The sequence below is a fragment of the Ochotona princeps genome, chromosome 32 (assembly GCF_030435755.1).
Source record: "Ochotona princeps isolate mOchPri1 chromosome 32, mOchPri1.hap1, whole genome shotgun sequence".
Lineage (NCBI taxonomy): Eukaryota > Metazoa > Chordata > Mammalia > Lagomorpha > Ochotonidae > Ochotona > Ochotona princeps.
Window position 1 is genome coordinate 12,210,585 of NC_080863.1, and position 22,134 is coordinate 12,232,718.

Consider the following 22,134-nt stretch of genomic DNA (forward strand, 5'->3'; position numbering starts at 1 on the left):
CGGAAACAGCAATAGAAACATCGAGTGCACTCGACAAAAGAAACTGAGCAACCAGAAAATACTTGCCCTTCATCTTGCCCTTTTTGGCTGTGAAAATCCATCGGAAAGAGAAAGCAGGGAAACAAACAAACAAAAGAAGAGGGTAAAGCAAAGGGGGTCACAAACAATATTTTATTCAATGACTTTCTTGAATGAAAATATTGTGCCGAGATCAAAGGTTCATGTCTGTATAGCTGTAGTCTGGAGAAGCAATACCTCGTTTTGGAAGACCGGAAAGCAAGGTCTGTCCGTCATGACTGATCACCCTCTCTGTCCTGGGGCTAATTCTAGGGTCTGATGCAAGTGCAATAACAACGTTAGTCTATAGACAAAAAGCACTTACCAATCACCAAAAAGTCACTAGTTATCCCCTTACATGGATCAAGTAAAGAAGTTGCTCATGCAAAATAGCTGGTTGATAAAAGACCATCATATCTATTAAGTGACAATGCAAATATAAAAAAATATCCTATGACCACAATGTATTGTGGTACCAGGCCTAGAGACAGCAAAACAGAACTGACGGAGACATGAGAGGAACTGAAGCCATTTTAAAGTCAAATGAAAAAGATATGTACTTTTTTGGTGTGTCTTAAACTCATCTTCATAAAAAAAACCCAGATTATTACAATGGAGGATATGCAAATGATATGATGGTCATTTTAGCTAAATTCAGTAGCCCGAAATAAAATTAAAACTAAAAGTGACTTGAAAGAAATATGCACTATTGTTGACAATTACTCCCCATTCCAAAATGATGCTTAAAGGAAACGAAAACCAGTCGATTAAAATGACCGAGTCATTAGTTTTAATTATGTAACGAATGTTAATTGCCAAGCACAATATTATTCTGGCCAAATGCAGAAAATAAAAAAATAAGTAAAATGAAAGGAAGGAAAGATTAGAAAAAGGAAAAAGCTTGACTGTGCCACAAGCAGAGGGCATGTTGAAAATTAGCATGGGAAACACTACTGCGCCAGCTAGCAAATCCTGAGAAAAACAAATACAGAGAACACGGCATAGCAATGACTCTAGGAGCACACAGCAAGGCAGGAGAGGGACGGAGGAACTGCCAGTGACAGGGGAGTACCTGCTCATATTCTATCCACGTAGAATATTTCTTGTTCCTTGCATGTTTGGAATGGGTTAGCATCATTGCTGTAGATTTGGTAATCACGCCTACTAAAATGTGTCTCAGCCTTGGGTATTTGAAAATCCAGGTGAATTTAAACAATGGCTACTGGGACATAAGAAATAGATCCTGGGGTTGCTCTCACAGTACTTACATCTGGCCTGAGTTATTGTCTCTTCTAGTTTGGCTTTTATATAGTAAAAACTGTAGGTTGGTAACACCAAGGCCAAACTGCAACAGAAACAAGAGAAGCGTAAACACGAGCAAACAGAAATGAAACAACACTTTACAAGAAGAAAGAGACATCAGATTCGTGGGAAAAATCCAAAGATCTTCCTCACGGGAAGTCAAAGACATAGTCCTTTGATGAGAAAAACGCATTTAGCACATTTCAGTCCTTGATTTCAGGCTTGCCATCGGGAAGCATCCAGCTCCCTATGGCACAGGAAACCAGGAAAGACGTGGAAAATAAACTACACCATCAATTAGCTGCTGACGGAACATCATGGGTCCCTATTATACTTCCAGAAAAGACTATGGTTTAATATTTTGAATTTTGGCAAAATGGAAGAACGCCAGGGGTAGGTCTAAATCAAATAAATACATCATAGCAATTGGATACTTCCTCCTTAACGTATTATATACACAAACTACTTTTATCAAACACTATTACAATACAAATGGGGGAATCAACGTTATCACGAATTACTATTGACCCACGGGCAAAAAAGCATCTGAAGTACACAGTTAAGGGGCTAAATCGTTTTAAACTTCTAAGAGCTGGGCAAGTTTCCCTGTTGATCAGCTAATTCAGAACCCCTTTTCATCCCATAGGTTCTCAACTGTATTGCGAGAGCATGGTATTTATTTGGAGTTAATTGGCTATGAAAAGTGTCTTTTACATGGTAGCTTGGTGCAACAACAAATACACCTTGAATTGGAAGGCTTAATGGAGCTACACGGGCCTGATGGAAGATGTCCACATGGCAGGTGAGGACTAGTATAAACATTCGCCTGAATTCAGGATATTTTAGACACTGTGTATGCCAGACAAGCCTGCCATTAAATCTCTTCTTATTGACTGCATGTAACTTACGTATTTTGAAATTGACAATGAAGGAAATACATCACGTGTTGCAACAGTCAAATGATGTCAGAATAGCAGGTGGTTTCTAACACAATGTACAATGTGATTTCTGCTGTCCCCACATTGGCTAACACTTGTTAGGACACAAACAAGTACCCCACATCCACATTTGCAGGGTAAGTGTTCTATGCTTTGTGACGAAGATAGAAAGAAAATTGAGAGTGATGTGTGGCGAATAGGAAGATACATTTTAAAATGTCCAATGTAATTCTTTCCTGAAGCCATACTTATTTCTTGTGATCAGATAATTTGGCATTCACTTTCAATGTTTATTTGAAATAGTATTACACAGGGAAAGCTGTGTATTTCTAGGAGTTTTCGTATTTCTACACATTTGCGGATTTTTAAAAATCACTCAAGCCTTGGTCATGGCTTGACAGCCTACTGCTCCACGTTTCATCCAGTTTCCTGTGTGTGGCCTGAAAAAGCAGTAGAGGACAGCCCAAAGCCTTGGGACCCTGCAACCACATGGGAGACTTGGAAGAGGCTCTAGGCTCCTGGCTTCTGATTGGCTCCGCTCCGGCCATTGCGGCCACTTGGGGAATGAACCAGTGGATGGAAGATCCTTCTCTCTGTATCTCCTTCTCTCTGAATATAGCTGCCTTTCCAACAATAAAATAAAATAAATCTTTAGAAAAAAATCAATCAAGCCTCATGCACCCCCGGCTTTGGGGATGGATACAACAAAGTGTAACTGGATTCTATATTGCTTATAAACAGTAATGGAATAGAAAAAAATACAAAATTTCAGGTTTTCTTTCAGAATATGATTGAGAAGAATTCACTCCATATACAAAAAAAAAATTTTTTTATCTAAGTTAGCCATGCAATGAAAGGAACAAATGAGTCACTGCATGTTACTTCCCATGCCCAACCCTTTCTCCCTTGTTAAGTAATCCATCACCTTTCCTTTTGGCAAAAGTTCAAGGAAATAGATTTAATGAAGATTTTATAGATGAATTTTAGAGGTGGAGCCAGACGTTAAAGTTAGAAGAAGAAATGTTATCAGTCTGAAAGTCAGATAACCCTCTGCATTGGTTGGCCATTGGTAGCATGTGGAACACGACCGCTGAGTATTTGGACATGACCTCCTGCAAATTCCTCTCGTGGGAAACGAGGACACTTTTATGGCGCCATCAGCACTGGCTGCTAAGAGAAAGTTCTCATTAAAACCAATAACAGGATATCATGCAACTACTATAGTATCACGCTGCAAGGTTGAGTTACATAGGAGATACCGTAAAACCACTAGGGAAACCCTTGAGGAATACTTGAAAATTGGTGTATCAAATGTAGTTTGTTGGCTGTTGAGTCTTTGCTTGTCACTAACAGTCCAAAACTTGGACTCAACAGTGCTGTCAAGGGCAATGTTTGTGGTCTCTCTCCCCATATAAAACCAATAGGCAAAGATCGCTTTATTCCTTTTAAAGATGAAAATTTAATAAAGTCAGTGACTTGCAGTTGGACAGTAGGGCCCATGTAAAGTTTTTGTACTTCAGTTAAACACGGTAACTGATATAGACTATACCATGGTTTCAACTCACTTATCTCCATAACAGAAAACACTTCATAAGGCAACAAAAAGCTTTCTACTAAACATCAGTTGCTCTTCTGCAAAATATGGCATCTTAAGAAAGTCAAGGCTTGCTGGACTCTATGTTTGGTATACGCTTGCAATGGGGGAATCTCAACTGAACTTGAACTGTGGTTATGCAACAAGATGGAGGAATCCACCATGGTGGGAGGGTTTGGGGAGGGGTGGAGAGAATCCAAGTACCTATGAAACTGTGTCACATAATACAATGTAATTAATGAATTAAAATAATAAATAAATAAAAAAAGAAAAAAAAAGAAAGTCAAGGCTTAGGGACATAAGGTCACCTGATGTAATTTGGCAATTTAGAAGGATGATGTAATTATTCATTAAATCAAAACCTATCTTTTTTGTGCCGCTTGGATGTGACATTTTGTTCTAAATGCTTGTCAATTCGCTTGAATGGAAGTTCAGAGGAGTGTTTATAACGGAAGTAGGTCTGGCCCAAGTATGAAGATTTGGGGATACAAACATGGAAAAGCGGGAATGTTGGGGGGGATCTTTGCAGACAAGAGATTCTCGTGGTGTCAGAAGTGGTAAAGACAACAGGAAAGGGAATATATGAGAAATGTGTGATGTGAGAAGCAGTCTTAGGAAACTCCTTTTAAGTTATCTAAAAGTGGGACGAGACTAATGTTTTTGTAAATGGGAAGTGACAACTCAAGAACATTATTTTGCCTGCCCTGTTGGTGCACATTATCACCGGCAGTGTGAGCGGAGCGGACATTTATGAGACAATTAGAAACACTTTAGAGAGCAGTATACGATAAATTAAAATAAGACCAAGTCACTGCGAATTCACAGTTGGACCAAAGAAAATCTAGCTTTCCTAGAATGTGTCTTCTGGGTAATCCAGGCATGCGCACTTGTCCACACGGTGCACCAATGGATACGTCTCCCAAGAGACACAGCTCCGAGAGTTCCTCTCCCTTGTTGCCTTTTGGCAAGTCTATCTCAAAATTTAAGGGTGGCGGCAATCCAGGAAGAAGGTTAAAAGGATGGTTTTAATAGACACGTCAAGATTGAGAAACGCTGGGATAGAAATAAGAGACAGGATCTGTAGGTGGAAATATCGAAAATAATTGGGACGGTTATTCCGCTCTCTCTCAAGCTGAAAGTATGTCTTTAAAAAAGTGCAGAAAGAATAACTTGCAGTGTGTGAAGACACCGCTGTTTCTCTCCCTGCATGAGTATTTATTTCTGCACACAGAAGGAGGCAGGTTCCCGTGACGACACACTTGAGCATTCTAGACTCCTTTAGAAAGTCATTTGTATTTTACAGGGAGTTGTTTTCATTGGAAGAGGAGTTGTTGACTCCAAGATGTAATTAGGTTTCATATTAATTGCAGTCCACACGAAGTCCACTCATCCTACGAGCCTCAGGCAATGATCCCTGTTCCTAAGAGAACTCGGAAGTGAGAGAAGTTCAACGCTGAAAGTGTAGGTACGGTTTCTGTGCACGTTCTTCGTGTGTGTGTGTGTGTGTGTGTGTGTGTGTGTGAGTGTGTGAGTGTGTGTGAGTGTGTGAGCACGTGTGTGTTAAAGGTCATGTAAAACATAATGCAGGAGTAGTTTCCGGAGAAGCCCTTTTTTAAGGATATGGAAAGTGTGTAAAGATGGGAACGAAATGATTGAATAACAAAAAAGTCGTCGTCAGCAGGATTTCAAATACAACAAGGGTCTTAAAAGAGCAGTTCCAGAGTTTGTGAGGAATGGCAAGGAACACAGTATGGCTTCACGAGAAAGAGTTCAGAGGACAATCTGAACGTTCCAGTCAGAGAGCTGAGGGGGAGTGAGGTTAGGTCATGTAAGTCGCTAGTAGCCATGACTGTCTTCCATAGTTATTGAAAGCTACCTCGAGGTAGCTTCCATTTACTGAATTGAGGAGTTCATCAAGCACACTGAATTTGCTTCCTGGGGTTAGAGACCATGAATTTCAGGTGATATGCCAATCAGGGAGTAATTTCTTTGGGTGCCTTTAGCTACACGCACAGGTGCTGCATGGAGCTGGTAATTCCTTGAATTGATACAGGATTGGCGCTGGGCCATATTGCCGCATCCTTAGCCTGAATATCATGGAGTAGACAGTATGTGCAAATGAATGAGAGCAGGAAGATCTAAGAAAGTTCTGCAGAATGAAAAAAAGGCAGAATGTCACGAAGAGGGCATGGCGGTGATAAGTTACAAGTTTCGTGATTCAACTGAGTCAAAAGATATTTAGAACTGGGCTATTCCTTAAGGATATGGGAAACAAATCTGCCAATGAGCATTATGAATAAATCTCAAAATTTATGAACATGTTGCAGACTTGACACTGAAAACTGGAGAACATCGAGATTACTTTGAAACAACCAAGTAAAGGACAAGGCAAGATAATTAGAGAATGAGAGATTAAAAAACAGATTCCAGCTTCTAGAAAAATCTGTGTCAGGGCCACTCAATTTGTGGTTTATAAAAACTATGACAAGCCCAAAGAAAACTTTCCATCAATTTAAAAAGACTCATTTCTAACAGAAACACTGAAGCATGTTATTTTGAAACTTATTTTAGTAAATAATTTGTGCTTTACTGTGTCCTGCTGTGAGTTTGAGGGGCAGCAATCTATATGCACATAGGATTTAGTAATGTGCCAGGAGTTTAAATATGAGAGGAAGTTGACTAATAAATGTGTCTTGATATAGTAATATGAAGTTTGAGAAGGAGACAGAATGAGTAATAAAAGACATATCACCCACAGGCCTGCGAAGGAGCAGAAAGTGAGACAACAGGGAAAGTGGTGAGCCCTGAGGAAAAGACAGAGCAAGAAAGTGAAGGAAAAGTTCTGCAAACATTGAAAAAGTGCTGATGCAACATAAAGCTGTCCCATTTGCCAAGGGCCAACTCGTGGGAGGAATCGGGACATTATAGAAATGCTGTCCACAGCAGGTAAATTCTATCAAACAAGCACTTGGTATCACGTACCAAGATAACCATTTCTAGCTTAAAGTCAATGACAGTAACAGTGGAAATCAGCAGAACTGCAAATCCAAACGGCTATAGGATTTTTTTCAACATGCGTTTTCCCCAATGGAAATACATACATTTTATCAAGCAGGTCTTCATTTCCAAACTGTATATGGATCGTTTCTCTCTAGCTTTGCCATTCTGAAGACCCCCGGAGTTTATATTGTATTTAGAAAAGAACAGTGTTCTTGTTTAGAGTTGTATCAGAATAACTTAGGAAAATATAAGCACAGTATTCACCAACTGGAAGAACAACCATTGAACACGAGAGGGGGCCACTGAAGCACTTTTCCCACAATGCACCTAGCATCATCGTCAATTACCTATAATCTGTGCTGTTGACCGGAGTCCACGTGTATGTCCTGTTTCCCTTGTCGATGTATCTCTAGAAAAAAGTTTGACAGAGTTACTATTGCATTATGTTTATTTTTGTCCAAAGCATTTATCTATTGATGAATGAGTGACAGAGGGAGACAGAAAGAGGAGGAATGGGGGAGAGAAAGATCTGTCCTGTTTTCTGACTTACTCTGCAAATGCTTGCAAGGATTGGGACAGGAGGCTGGGAGCCGGGACCTCATGCGTGTCTCCCACATGGGTGGCAGGGATCAAACTATTACAGACATCCTGGCTGCTTCCCAGCCTGGACAGAACCAGGAAGTTGGAAACGGGACCTGGACATAGGAAGGGCACCCAGGCATCTTGCTACAGGATGCAGGCATCCTAACCGGGGTCTTAACTGTCAGGCCAGTACATCCTTATGAATTAAAATGAAGAGTAGAGGAGTAGCATGTACCGAAACAATCTGTGTGAATTAAATAGCATTCATCATAAGTGCATTATTTATTCTATTTTACATTTACTTGTTCTGCTGTCTATGTGTGAAGTAAAATTTTAGGACTGAAAGAAATATGCAAAAGGAAATGATGCCGGGTTCAAAGTGCAAAATCTTGAATTTATGACAACTTATTATTCTCAATACTTGAACACCATTTTCTGAAAGCTAACTTTTAACTTATAAATTAAAAAACGTGCATTATTTGAAACATACATGTTATTGGAACATATAAATGTTATTTGAAACCTGTGTACATTGTGTAAAGTTCAAACCAGGTTAACTGTATCTATGAATTATTAGCCAAGGCTGCTGGAGTATGTTTATAAATAGCAGGTAATGTAAAAAAAGTTAGAACACTCAGGTCTGGAATCTCCTCAGATGGAATTTCTTTGGGAATCTCTTCAACCGAACTGCTGATCTCAGAACCCCAACCATAAGAGAAGGGCAGCTTCCGTGGTCTGACCATGGAGTGCAAATGTCAAAGCTGAGCCTCCTCAGAGGCTCAGACGCAGCAGTGGACAGCATATCCAGGTGCCCATGGAGGATATGGCAGTCCCTCGGAACCTGGAGAGGACACTGGTACCACAACAGAGGATGGAGTACAGAACAAATAAACCAACTACCCCACCCATGTGGATTCTGGAGAGATTTTATCGTGCTTGAAATGGCAAGATTGGCAGCAATTCAGTGAAATATTGAAACCACTTGAGCAAACCCTCGGAGCAATGCCCCACATCAGGGACCTTAGGATGGATGGGAAGCACAGTCCTATCCTTATTGACCGATTATTCTGGAATCGATTAGGACTAACGGTTTAGAATCCTTGGAGGTTAGAGAAACACTGAAATCTGCCAAGGAAAAGAAGTCCAGAGATAACTGACTTCAATCTTCCACGCCGTCTAAGGATACTTATGGACTAACGGTAAAGTCTTCACTCCTTCTTCCACTAGGTACGTTGATGGCAAATGTACAACATTCCATTTTTTTTAAGTTACCACTACTTAACCATCCATCATGCCTCCTATATGTCAGTACAACGCACAATTACTACAGAAACTTGGGGCTTTGTGTGGGAAGTTGTATTACAATCTGATTTAATGTCATGTTTCAATGGGGGAAAGTTAGGTACTTCCAAAGAAGATAAATCAAGCCAGCAAAAGTAAACAAGTGAAAGTAAAACAAAAAACAATTAACCACTGCAACACCAGAATTAGGGTCTTTGCATGCATAAATCATACAAGATACCAACTTCATAAATACAAAATTCAGTTTTTCATTTGTAGCTTGATTCCACATATTGTCACAAAATTATATTGTACTTTATTTTATGATAAAATAGACACAAAATATGATTTTAATAATATATAGTTAGTAGCATAAGAATACATCAAGATTGCCTGGCCCACTGGCTCAACTGGCATTATCATTCCTTTGTAAGCTCTGGCATCCCACACGGGCACCAGTTCGTGTCACAACTGCTCCACTTCTCACCCAACACCATGACAAAGCAGCAGAAGATGGCCCAAAGCCTTGGAACTCTGCATCTGTGTGGGAGACCCAGAGGAACTTCCAGGATCCTGGCTTTGAATAAGCTCAACTCTGGCCATTGTGGCCATTTGGGAAATGAAGCAGTGGATGAAAGATCTGTCAATTTGCCTTTCCAATAAAAATAATTTTTTAAAAGAATACATCAAGACTGCCATGATAACATTATTTTATAAGAGAGGAAAAAGATTCCACATTTATCTGGAACTATGTCTCCAGTGAAGCAGGCATGTTGAGCATGAAGTTAAACGGAAGCTTCAGTCTCCTGCATCCCATATTACAAAGCTAGGTTCAGGGACCGGCTGCTCTGTTTCCATTTCAGTGTCCTGCTGGAGCACCTGCGAGGCAGTGGATGACCCTGCCACCTTGGGGGGAAACCAGAATGGAATTCCTCAGTCCTGGCTGCGGCCTGGTCCAGCCTTGGCTGTTAGGGCTATTTGGGGAGTCAACTAATAGATGGGAGATCTCTGTCTCTCCCTGGTCTGCTTCCTCCTATCTCTGTTTCCAGCCTTTCATGTAAACAAACAAATCTTTTTTAAAAGTTCCTTAAGAAGAAAACAGTTGCTAACTAGATTAACGGTGAATGAATATGAAAGACAGACCAGCAAATTCAATGCATATATATAAATGTAAATGAACATATATGTGTATATATAAATGTAAACCTCAAATAATATGTATTAAATCTATAATATATAATATTATATACTATATTTAATAGCAATTATAAATAATATTTTACATTATATTCAATTATAATTTTATCATAATTAAAATATAATAGACAATTTATTATAATTACTTATAAATACAAATATGAATAATTTTCTAATAATACAATTAATATAGTTAATTATAAATATAGATCATATAATAATAATTTATGTATATTAGATATAAATGTAAACCTCAAATAATCCTTACCTCATCTTGGGACTTAACTAGAGTTCTGAATGTCCTCTCTCCACTTTCCCCATCTATCATTTTATTTCGAATCTAAGGAAAAATGAGACAATTACTTTAACACAGGAACCAAACTGACCTGCCAAAGAATAATTATTAAATACTAATTTTTCAAGATTTGGAACCTATTTGAACAGAATGAATCAGATGAAGTGGACTCTACCCATAACTGTGGGTTTCCCCTGGAAATTTTTTGTCACTACGTCATGGTCATTTTACATTATTTTACAACGATGAACATGTCCCCAATGAAAAATTTTCAGTCACTCATTAATTTTTTGCAATGCAACTAATAAAAGTATGGTCAACTGCCTTATGGAAATGTGTATATGAGTACAGTACAGGATTAGCCATTAATACAGAATGTCAACTGATGCTAGCAAACTTTTCATGTGAAATGGAAATTTTTGAGAATATTGTCTATCCGTGAGAGTTTTTATCAATATTTGTTCTATCTGGCTGGCTGTGAAAAAAAAATTCAGGCAAAGTTTTAAAAATTAATTTGGGTGTAGTATAGCAGAGTTTTATTTCTTTAAAACATCACAAATTCTTAAAAATAAATAAGGCCATATTTATTCACAAAAGATCATAGTTTGCGGCACAGCAGGTGAAGGTGTTGCCTAAAACTGCAATGGTGATTCCTGGCTCCCCCACTTCTCATTTGTCTCCCTGTTAATGCACATGAGAGAGTTGCAGAATATGGTCTCAAGTTCCTTCGTCTCCTGTCGCCAACTGGGAGAGCCCCAATGGTTCCTGCTTCCTAGCTTAGGCATGGCCCAGTCCCGGCTGGGGCAGCCATTTGCAGAGAAAAAACAGCCGATGCAAAATCTCTTTCTCCGTATCATCCTCTCTCTGTAACTCTGCCTTTTAAATCAACAAATAAACCTTAAAAGAGAAAGAAAACAGAATAACCCCAAGCCAAACAGTTCACTACAAATCGTCAGAATTTTCTTCAACTTACTTTTCATTTTATATAATCAATAATTTATATTCAGCTTTTGAAAAGCACAGATGACAAGTAAACTAATGTAGTATTGATAAAATAATCTGTGTTCTACACCAAGGGTTAAAGGTTTAAAATGTTTAAATCAAGTATAAGCTAGACTATATTGTTATTTTAAAAACAGAAAGCAAACGTGGTGACCTTTGCATAGATCAGATAGGGAGCTAACACATGTGGAAAAATCTTAAATATCTGAACTCAGAATGGACAGGAATGATTCTACTACCAATTGGCTGAGTCACCTTGGACAAACTGCATGAATTCTCTGCACCGTAACCCAATCATTGGTACAACACATATAATTCAATATCTATTTCAAAGGCTGTTAGCAGTCTGTGGCTCACATATGAAAGTGCTTCAAAAGGTTCATGGGAAAAAATGAAATTAAAAGATAAGTTTACTTGAGGGAAACATTATTTGCAGTCCACACATATTTCTCCATAATGCCCATCTTCCAATAATTTCTTGTAGTCTTTTATTATTTACCACCCATGGTATTACTATTTTTATTATTACGTGCTCATTACTATGTAGGATACCGTCAGAGGAAGTGATGCAGTTTTGAAACACCATGGAAATGGGGCATGTGGTGCGTGCGTTTGAATAGGGCAACTTTTCTTACTGCTAATCATGTCTGTGGGGGGCGGGAGCTCCTTCAACTTTCCTTCCATTTCCAACCATTTTCTATGGTTGATACAGAATCTAGAGATTATTTTTTTTTTAAAGAGAATAGTTATCATTGCACCTACAGCTGCTGAAAGCCCAACACATGAAGGTACTCAACACATATTGGAGAACGGATGAACGCCAGCCACTAATGCTCACCTCCACTTTAATGTCATTCTCCAATTCGGCATCGAGGAAATCCAAGGTGACTGGTTCCTGAGATTTTGGGTTCTACACAGAAAACAATCATAACTAAATATACATAACATTTGAAAATGATGCTGCCTATGCCAACTGAAGATTTCAATATGCAATTCTGTCAAGTCACTTACCTAAGAAACATTATTAATGATTCATAATGATGCAAAGATACATTTACAAAAACACACAGACATAAATGAAATTAAACGGCTGCAAGAAGAGATTGATTTTGAGTCCAGCAAATTTTTATCAATTATCAAGTGAAGATAGCTAAATTTAAGAGTTGTATTAGATGTTATAATCACAAGCTATATGCAAGTATGATTTTTGGAAATGTGCTTAAAACTTTCTTATATTGCAATAAAGCAAAAAACACAGCCACTGGGCCACTTACTTGGCAGCAAAACTAAGACAACGAGAAGCATACTTTGAAAACTGAACAAGTGGGATGCTGGACTCTGCATGGTGTAAACTTTTACTTAGGGAATCTCAACGGAACTTGAGCTGTGGTTATGCATCAAGGTGAAGGAATTCATGATGGGGGAAGGGTTTGGGGTGAAGCGGGGGGAATCCCAGTACCTATGAAATTGTGTCATGTAATGCAATGTAATTAATGAATAAATGAATATTAAAGAAAAAAAACAAAAAAAAAACCAAAAAAAGTAAATAAATAATAAAAATTACTAACTGGAAAAAAAAAAGAAAATCTATATTCTATAAAGAAACAGGACATTGAAAAAGCGGAAATGCATTTAAAATCTAGGTTTCGATTTGCTGAGTAAAACAAACACTCATAGACCTACTGTTTCTCCTGAAAAGCACACAGGGAAAAACGCGCACTTGTTCTCTATATTTCAGAAATTTTATATTATATTTTAATCATTCAAATGAAGATTTTTTTTAAGATAAAGTTTGTGTGAAACTCAATAAAACAGTAAAAAATTTAACTTCTAAAAAAAAAAAAAAAGAAAAAAAGATAAAGTTTGTGGTCTAATCATAAAGACCTTAACAAAGATTAGCTACTGCAATGAAAATCAAACGAGGATGACAATGTCGGTGTTCAGTCAATACTATTTTCTACTTCATTCCTCCTGTTTCATTTTGTGAATGTGTAATAAAAGTTTGCTATGGAGTCAGGCATACTCTTTATGTCATTTCATCCAATGGTATTATTAGCCTGCCAAATGTATTTGACATGATGCTATTTCAACTTCGCAACCATCCAATGAAGACTATTGAACTCCCCCAAACTGTCAACCTTTCTCATCCTTCCTCAACCTCTGGCAACCATCAGTAGACTTCCAACTTCTGTAAGTGTAGAAAGACCCATGACTACACAAGTGCACTCATATGTACAGTCTAAACATTTCTGCAGTGTTCAAAATAAGTACTAGATTTTCAAAGGTGAAAATCCCGTTCCTCATTGGGCTAGCATCTTTGCCTCAGGAAAATACTCATTGTTAACATGTTTTATGAGTACAAAATAAAAAAAAATTAATATCAGAAATCCTTCTACTATTTTGTTTAGGAAACAAAAGCCAGAAGGTCCCTCCCCAAAGGGCACTGTCAATTTTATGGTATATTTCAGAACCGCTTCCTGGAGTTCCCTGAAATAAATCGTCAGCCAAACACCATCATGTCAGCAACAAAAAATGTAGGAAACTCACCACAAAGGAAGGCCAAACTAATCAAAATGATAGAATGGAAAACAGAAATCAGAATTTTGATCTTACATGCAATGGGTAACGCATAGCGCGAGAAGACCCAACCAGCATGCATGGAGGAGGCGTTATCGGGAAGCATTAACATGGAGCTCATGTCCCAATCCAGCAATGCAAAGACACAGAGAAGAAAATGAAATCATAACAGAACTACGGCAGGGCAGAACTTGAACGTTTTCAATGGCAAGCTGGCTGACCACATGTTCGAAAGTCCCTTCAGAGAAACGGTGACCGACCTTCCGAAGAAGCTCAGGGTCATCAGAAATCATTACTAGAGGCTCTCAGCCCGAATCAGGGCTGCAAGCCTGGTAGTTTGGTCCGATACTCAAAACAGCTAATGTTCCTCTTTGTAAAATCTGACTATGAATGAAAAAATGACCACAACCATTTATGACAATCAAAGGCAGAATGCCATCTTGTTAGCAAACTTGAAATTGATGTAAATAGTAGTGGTGTTACGAATAGTTCATAGTGGAAGAATTATTCCCTAAATTGTGACCTTTGTGGAAAATTACGTGGTTGCTAGCTTGCCATTTGGAATTTTCTTAGGATGAAAACAAACAAACAAACAACAACAAAAAAACCAAACCATTTTTTAGGTTGCTTATTTTTTTAAGAAAAATGTCATATTTGCATGCGATAGTTGAGACTGATGGAAAAATAAAGTCACTATATGCACACGCCTTTGTGAAGTATAATTTAAGATAATAAATCAAAAGACTCATGCAAAGATTAGCCACACAATTTACTATGTCACATGCATATAACATAATTTTAATCTCTATGGAAATTAAGAAGGATAGAAAGACTTTCATATGTCAAGGCATAAAACTCAAGTCTTTTATGAAAGGAAACTGAAGCTTCTACAATATTTCAGGGACTCTGTGTTTTAGAACAAGTTGGAAGGCTTAAAATTGATTAGGTGGTAAGGGACCTACCCTAGACCAATTAAATCGTAAGTTTTTAGGAAATGGGTCGGTGGTAACACAAACAGTATCGCAGCACATTTAATATGCTGGATTTAGAACAACAGAGTTCATTCAATTCTCCCTTGCAGATGAAGAAATGAAGGAATATGTAATTATTACTGTGAAAGAATACTGCAATCGCTAGTGATGGAATCAAGCCAGCTCACTAATTTACAACGTAACAACCCTCTTGTTAATTTTCTCTTTGCCCATCCCAACATCACCGGTATCTTGTAAGGAAACAGTAAATAAATGGGATAGGTGTTTGACCTAGAGGTTAAGGGGTCAGTTAAAATGTCCCATATCCCACATCAGTGACTGGGTTCTATACCTCACTTTCGCTCCTGGCTACATTTTTCCGCTAACATGAACCCTGGAAGACATTGATGGTTCAAGTGTTGCAATGAATTTGCGTAAAACAAAAATTCACATTATCTACTGCAACTCTGAACATTTTATTTAGTTCAAGGGAAAGAAACTACGAGGAGCTACGTATGCTTTTTGGAGACTGTCATAGAAATTGTTTATTTTCACTTGGAAGTCAATTAATTTCACAAGCACATTGTCAGGATCACGGGAATTTGATGCTAATTTTCAACTAATACCATCCATGTTTTTAGAAACCATCTCATGATTATTTTGATTGTTAACGTAATTATTGCGTAATTTATTCAGCAATCTTTGGTTAGCCAATGAATGCACGCATTACCACCATTAATGATATTTTTGCCCCAGTTAATGGCCAGTCTCATGCTTGGGAAGCGTGGTGTCAGGAAAGAGCTTGAATTATGGGCTTTGAGAACATAAACGCCATCTCCACTCTGACTGAACACACGTAGAAGCACAGCTTTGTCTGCCTTCATTCATAGTTACCTGCACATTGGGTCTCCTTTTCCTGACATTAATTGTTGGTGCACCCACGCCAATAGGCTGAAGCAACACAGAAATGGTAACTCATTCACACTGCCTCTCGACACAGGTGAGGAAGGCTTTATGCCATACTCAGTTTGGGTCCCTGAGGTCCCTGATTGCAAACAGATCTAACTACTGGAATTAGAATTTAACTGACAGCTATTCGAGTTCATGCTGAATCATGAAATGAAAGCTGAAACATGTCTCTCATGAATGAAGATGTGATGCTAGAAAAATCCATTTTTTTTTACTTTTTCCTGGAAAAGTGTGTATTTGGGAAATAGGAAAATCTATCTCAGCTTTTCCCATGATTCAGGGCTAAGAATGTATAGACAGAACATTTCAAATACAAACATGGTTAACATTCCTGCAAATTCACAGGTTGACACTCTCACTCCCCAAGGCGATGACTGTATTAGGAGGCCAAGGCCTGGGGAGCTGGGTAGGCTGTGAGGGGGGAAAGTCCTCCTGAATGGGATGGATGCTCTCAGACAAGATGCCAAATGTGTCTCATGTGCTCATGCGCCCACTGTTGCAGCATTGGTCATCTGCATTTGTCAATATCGAAGACAATTTCTATCATATCATCCTTTCATTAAGTCTTTATAGCAATTTTTGAGGCACGGTGCCGTTACTCATAGAACAGAAATAAACACTTTCTCCCTTGTAAACAGTGACAATTCATAAGGATGTTGAGCTTGGAACAAACCAAATACATGGATTGTTTAGACAGTTCTTGTCCGTGGTTTTTTAAAACCTAGTACTTTTGAAATACACTCCTGTTTTGTACTTTTTAAAATAAAATCCAATGAAACACAAAAGCTAAGTTAGAATCTGGAAAAACAAAATCACCTGGGTTTTAATGGTGACTTCTGTAGGATTTATATTCTCCATAATTCTACAAATTTTAATGACTTGGTTATTTCACATGAGCTAGATACATATACATTATCATCATTCAACTAGCAATAAGACATTTTCTACATAGGAATTGGCTGTTGGTAGGAGAAAGTAGTAAAATGGAGAACCTTTGTCAAATTAAAACTTGCTTTCCCTTGACTATGATAACAACCTAAGTTGATATTACCATCAATTGACAGATTTATAGATATCCACTATAAATGCATTATTTTTGTTCTTTTTTTTCATTTGTCTATGATATATTTTAGTTCCAATGAGTGGGAGTTCAATTCTACAATCATAAATTTGGAAATCTTTCCCAAAACTTATCATATTACATTTTTAGCCTTTCGAACTAATTCAGTTTGAGGAATATAATTTAAAATATACTGCATATTTAAAAAAAAACAGATGGCAAAACTGGAAATTTGAAATTTTCCTTTGCAATTTAAAAAGATAAAGTATCGCAGCTTTGGCAAGGCTGACACACACCAGTAAACAAATCTATAAAGAAGTCAACGGGCCGTGTTTTCTAAGACTGTGCTAGCAATAACGCAGCAGAAAAAGTGTTTATGCGATCCTTATATAAAAACGATACAATCATGGAAATGTTCATTAGCCTAGTGTTTAAGATGGTGACATCCCATATGTAGATTCTGACTTCCTGTACTCCCTCGTGTTACATTTTCATTCCAGCTTCACGCTAAGGCAGAGACGGCGGTGATGGCTCGAGTAACTGGGTTCCTTCCACCCACTCGGGAAACCGGGGTCAGGTTCCTGGCTCTGACCTTGCACCTGGCTCTGGCCCAGCCGTGATGGGAATTAGGGGGCGGGAGTAAAGGGGACGGGAACTCTTTGCCTTTGTTTATTTCTTCCGCCCTCGTTCATTTTATCTGTCTCCAGAAATAAACAAAATCTCAAAATCCATAATACCAGAGTAATATGTGAAGACATAGTAATGGGTGAGGAGCAGCTGTATTTGCATAGCTGCTGTATTTATATCATGAGGGAACAATTTCTATACAAAAAAGGCCCAAAGTGAGAGTTAACACAGAAAATTAATCCATGATATGTAATACTAGTTAGCATAGCAAAACAAACTGCACTTAATGTATTGCGCCTAATATGTTTTTGCATTCAGTATCAATGATTCTTAACTATTGACATGGCCACTATTGAAATGACACAATTTTATATGTGGATGATTTTTTTTTCTAACACATTATCAACATTAAAATTCCATGACAGGGAAGGAGATAACACCCATAATTCTGTATGTTTTTAAGTGTCTTCAGTATGTTAAACCACAAGTGAAATATATTAAATATTGATATTAAATATTCCTATATGTAGTCTAATTTTACAGATCAATATATTATGGTGTCAGTGTCCTGTAGAAAAATTAATGAACAGTGAGATGAACTGAATGTCCTAAGCCATGAACATGTTTCAGATAATGGACAAACAGGCTCATGAACTAGGACACAATGGTTCATCTATGGAATTCTGTTACCCCACTGATAACAAATATTTCCCATCCGCAAAGCTCATGTACCTCATTTTGATTTGGGAATTTCCTGTATCATTTTACAGGAAGGCAAGAGGCAGAACGAAAAGCCTTGGAGATGGGAAGTCTTTCTCAACAGTCTACTACAAGAGAAGGACTATGGGAACTGAGGCCCGAGCTTACAGGAACATTGCTAACGTTTCTCAAGTTCAAATCAAGTTTGGAGAAGTGTCCTTCTCTAACAACCTTGAGTGGAAGGACCAGTGGGTTATCAGGGCTTCCTGGAGACAGGAATATTGGTTCAGCTCGATTGGAAAGAGATAAAGGAAAATGACCTTTCTATGTTAGCACTGATGTTCTTGCTATCAAATTGTTTTCCATTTTTAGTATGGCATGGTGAAGGTAGCAATCACAATCCTATCAAGAATATTAAGCCGACATTTTGTACAGCATTATTCACTCTAAACAACTTATATACATACCTTTGGCTGAAGGTTTGGATGTAATAAAACATAACCGTTAGGATCAATGGCGAAATAATAACCATTGGGGCACAACTGAAAAATAGTAAAAAATACAAAAAAAGTTTACATGGAGATCCATGCATCGCCCTAACAAATCTATATTCTTTCACAAATTGACCAGGTGAACATTTACAGCCTGTTGAAACACAACATGGCATCACTGGATTTCAAGAGTGCTTTTAGGGCCCGGTGGCGTGGCCTAGTGGCTAAGGTCCTCGCCTTGAATGTGCTGGGATCCCATATGGTCGCTGGTTCTAATCCCGGCAGCTCCACTTCCTCTCTATCTCTCCTCCTCTCTGTATATCTGACTTTGTAATAAAATAGTATAAATCTTAAAAAAAAATAAATGGGAACCTGAGCATTTAAAAAAAAAAGAGTGCTTTTAACAGTTAGATTTCCTAGTTCATATAATTTCACATAATTTTTGAGAGGTAATTAAGTGTTTGTGGTCATTTAAAGGAACACACAGTTTTGAGAAAGAAAGCTCACCCTATCCCATCTTACCGTAAAGCGTGGTGTAAGTCTTTTAATATCTTCCAAGGACACGTCAACTCCCATCACACCAAGAATCAACTGGTTCTAGAAAAACATGGCAAAAAGTTAGCATATGTTACACCAAAATGTATTCGTTTCTATTGAATAATTTTATGTATACACACATGCATATATTTGCATGTAGTGTGTTTACATAGAAACAGCACGTATGTGTGTATTTGCTCTGTACACATATGTATATATGTGTGTATATGCACTGAGAATGGTCGTAAGCCATACTAGCTTAAATATAAAGTCAGTATAGAATGTATGATGGCACTGAAATCATGGTTGTCACCTTACTGCTGACAAATTCCTCCAAACACTCTCCGGACAGCATGTCACGTTAGTGGCAATAAAACCCTCTGAACACTTGTTCTGCCTGCCACCGGCAAGCTTCAAACAATGGACATCACAGTGTGAGTCACAAAGTTCAGAAAATTACCTAGAACATTCTATGGGACACAACGATCCTACCCTTTAGACTCGGAAATGTTTGCATGAATGTACATAGAGTGTAATCATTTGACATAGATTTACAGAAACTAGAAACTTTATTTCTACCATCGTCTATATCTGTAAGGCCATAATATACCCGGATAGCAGGGTACTGGACTTGTGACTGGTGTTGAAGGAATACACTATTGTAATACCGTGGGGGAAAACCATGTGTGTTGGGGGCAGGGGACAGGTGGGAATCCCTGTACCTAGGGAATCGTATCATGATATAGACACACGCATATACACACACACACACACACACATATACACATACAATATATATGTGTGTAAATACAATTTATATATAGTAATCATATCATAAAATAATATCTATAATAATAATATAAACATCTGTGTATGCACACGCATATACACATATATAGGAAACACACATATAATACAGGTATATATAACATGTGTGTATATATACATACGTGAAATAACTATACATACACATAAAATAGATGTAAATATTTATATGAACATAAATATGTGTCTATATGTATATATTATATATGTATATTCTCATATAGATTCTTTTATACTCTTACATATGTATATATATATTCTATACACATATATCCACATATATAATAAAAACCGCATAGTAGAAGGACTTAGAGGGTTACTACTGAACTAATTACAAGGCTTGGAGTGCACAGATATTTCTGAAAAGTAATAGATTTCGAATGAGAAATTAACTCATGTTTTCTATTTCCACGCTATTATATCAAGTTCAACAGAGAATTCTAATGCCTCGCACACATTATCTAGGCACAGCCGACTTTACTAAACCTTCAACTAGACACAAACTGTCCTCCACGTCAGGAGCATTACACTACTTATGAAAGAATTATCTACTGTTAAAAATTACAATCTTACATGACTACCTTTCTCAAATTCTGAGCCAAGACACAGGCGTGCAGTCTAACGTTTAAATCCTAAGTATTTGAAACATAACAAAGCATAACGAATAGGGGACGTTTTATGGCATTGGCAGTAGTACAAGTCAAGCACTTTAAGGAACGTGTTATTTTTGCTCTATCTTAGAAAACAGAAATGACAGAGAACTATTCATTGGAACCACACCTTGAAGTTACAGGATGATTAATAAATTATTGTTTGGAAGTGAGGGTAGAATGAAATGTAGAAGAAATTAGAAGAAATGTATCTATGTAAATGTATCTATGTAAATTAGAAGAAATGTATCTATGTAAGTGATACAAAGACCACCATGGCTTTGGTCGCTGGATTTTTCTTTCTGAGCTCTAAGCCTCTATCAGATGTATTTTTAAAAAAAAGGTGCACACACTTCTTAATGTCCATTTGCCATATAATTACTGCCAGAGTCTGCCTTTGTGTTTGCACAAGGTCATGGTTAAATAAAATTAAGTGGAAACTTTGCTCGAGGGCAAGAGTGTGACCCGCACTTCCTCTTTCCCAGGTGGTTATCACAGAGGCCGCCTCTGCCTCTGACTTCTGGCTTCACAAGAGAGTTGTACTGTATGTATTTGCTTATAGAAATAGCTGATCCACATGGCACTTCAGTGTCACAGTTTCTCATGTAGTATGATTAATTTTATCAATTAACTTTTAACCTTTAAGTTTGTCTTATTTTCAAATTGGCCGGTTATGTTGAAGACCGGAAGGGTTCCAGTAATGACAAGTCCCAGTTCCTGAAAAATAGATGCAGACAGAGAAAATGCAAATGAAAGCTACAATTTCAACTTTGACAGATTGCATTCAGTTTTTCATATTTAACATTCATTGTGTAGTCATTTCAGAGAGTCAAAGAATCTAATTACTCATTCTGCACTATCTGTTAAAGCTTTAGTTTTTAAAAAAATATCAAAACAAAGCTGCTGGAAAGAGTTGAGATTTATTAAGCAGCTATTCAAGCCTGCAACACATAAAAGAATATTCTATCGGGCCACTGCAAATAAAATAACAAAAAAATCAGTTTGTTCAAATGATCAAGAATTAATACCCATTTCAATAATAATGCCGCTGTTTGTCACAGGGGCTTCCTTCCATAGCAGAGCAACATTAAAATCATTTCAATGATTTATTTATCCTTCTCTTTGGTTGCTCCATTGTTCATCTTTCTAAGCCAAAGAATTCAGACGAAATGACAATTGTGTAGCTCAATAATGCGGTAAGCAGGAGAAACCCAGTATTGACTCTTAATTTCTGGGCTATTTTAGATAATGTGTGTTACGTAAGAGATGTAACACTTCAAATAAGCTTCAAAAATAAGTGGTACTCCTTGACGGAGCAAAATGATAAACAGGGGACACATGCATCCATCAAATTTAGAAGCGTAGTCATTAAGTTGTTGAGCATAACAAACACTAATGGTAGACTCTCATTCAGTGTGCAGTTTATATATTCACGAGCTCATAGAAACTTAGTTGAAATGAAATGATCTTTCAAATGAAA

The 22,134-nt window shown here is 37.6% G+C and overlaps 1 protein-coding gene across 3 annotated transcripts in view; it reads right to left on the bottom strand.

The window, feature by feature from the left end:
- The window catches only part of CACNA2D1 (calcium voltage-gated channel auxiliary subunit alpha2delta 1), a 378,401-nt gene that overhangs the window by 23,375 nt on the left and 332,892 nt on the right, over positions 1-22,134 (bottom strand). The window contains exons 16-23 of one of the 3 annotated variants that reach the window (XM_058657496.1): positions 21,294-21,371; positions 19,165-19,239; positions 18,619-18,693; positions 15,691-15,747; positions 12,087-12,143; positions 10,220-10,291; positions 7,239-7,300; positions 1,326-1,402 (exon numbers count right to left, since the gene is read on the bottom strand). In XM_058657496.1, coding sequence (XP_058513479.1) covers positions 1,326-1,402; positions 7,239-7,300; positions 10,220-10,291; positions 12,087-12,143; positions 15,691-15,747; positions 18,619-18,693; positions 19,165-19,239; positions 21,294-21,371 — 553 coding nt within the window. Of the gene's footprint in view, positions 1-1,325; positions 1,403-7,238; positions 7,301-10,219; positions 10,292-12,086; positions 12,159-15,690; positions 15,748-18,618; positions 18,694-19,164; positions 19,240-21,293; positions 21,372-22,134 lie in introns of all 3 variants that reach the window. The other 2 variants (XM_058657498.1, XM_058657497.1) reach the window with 2 other exon arrangements.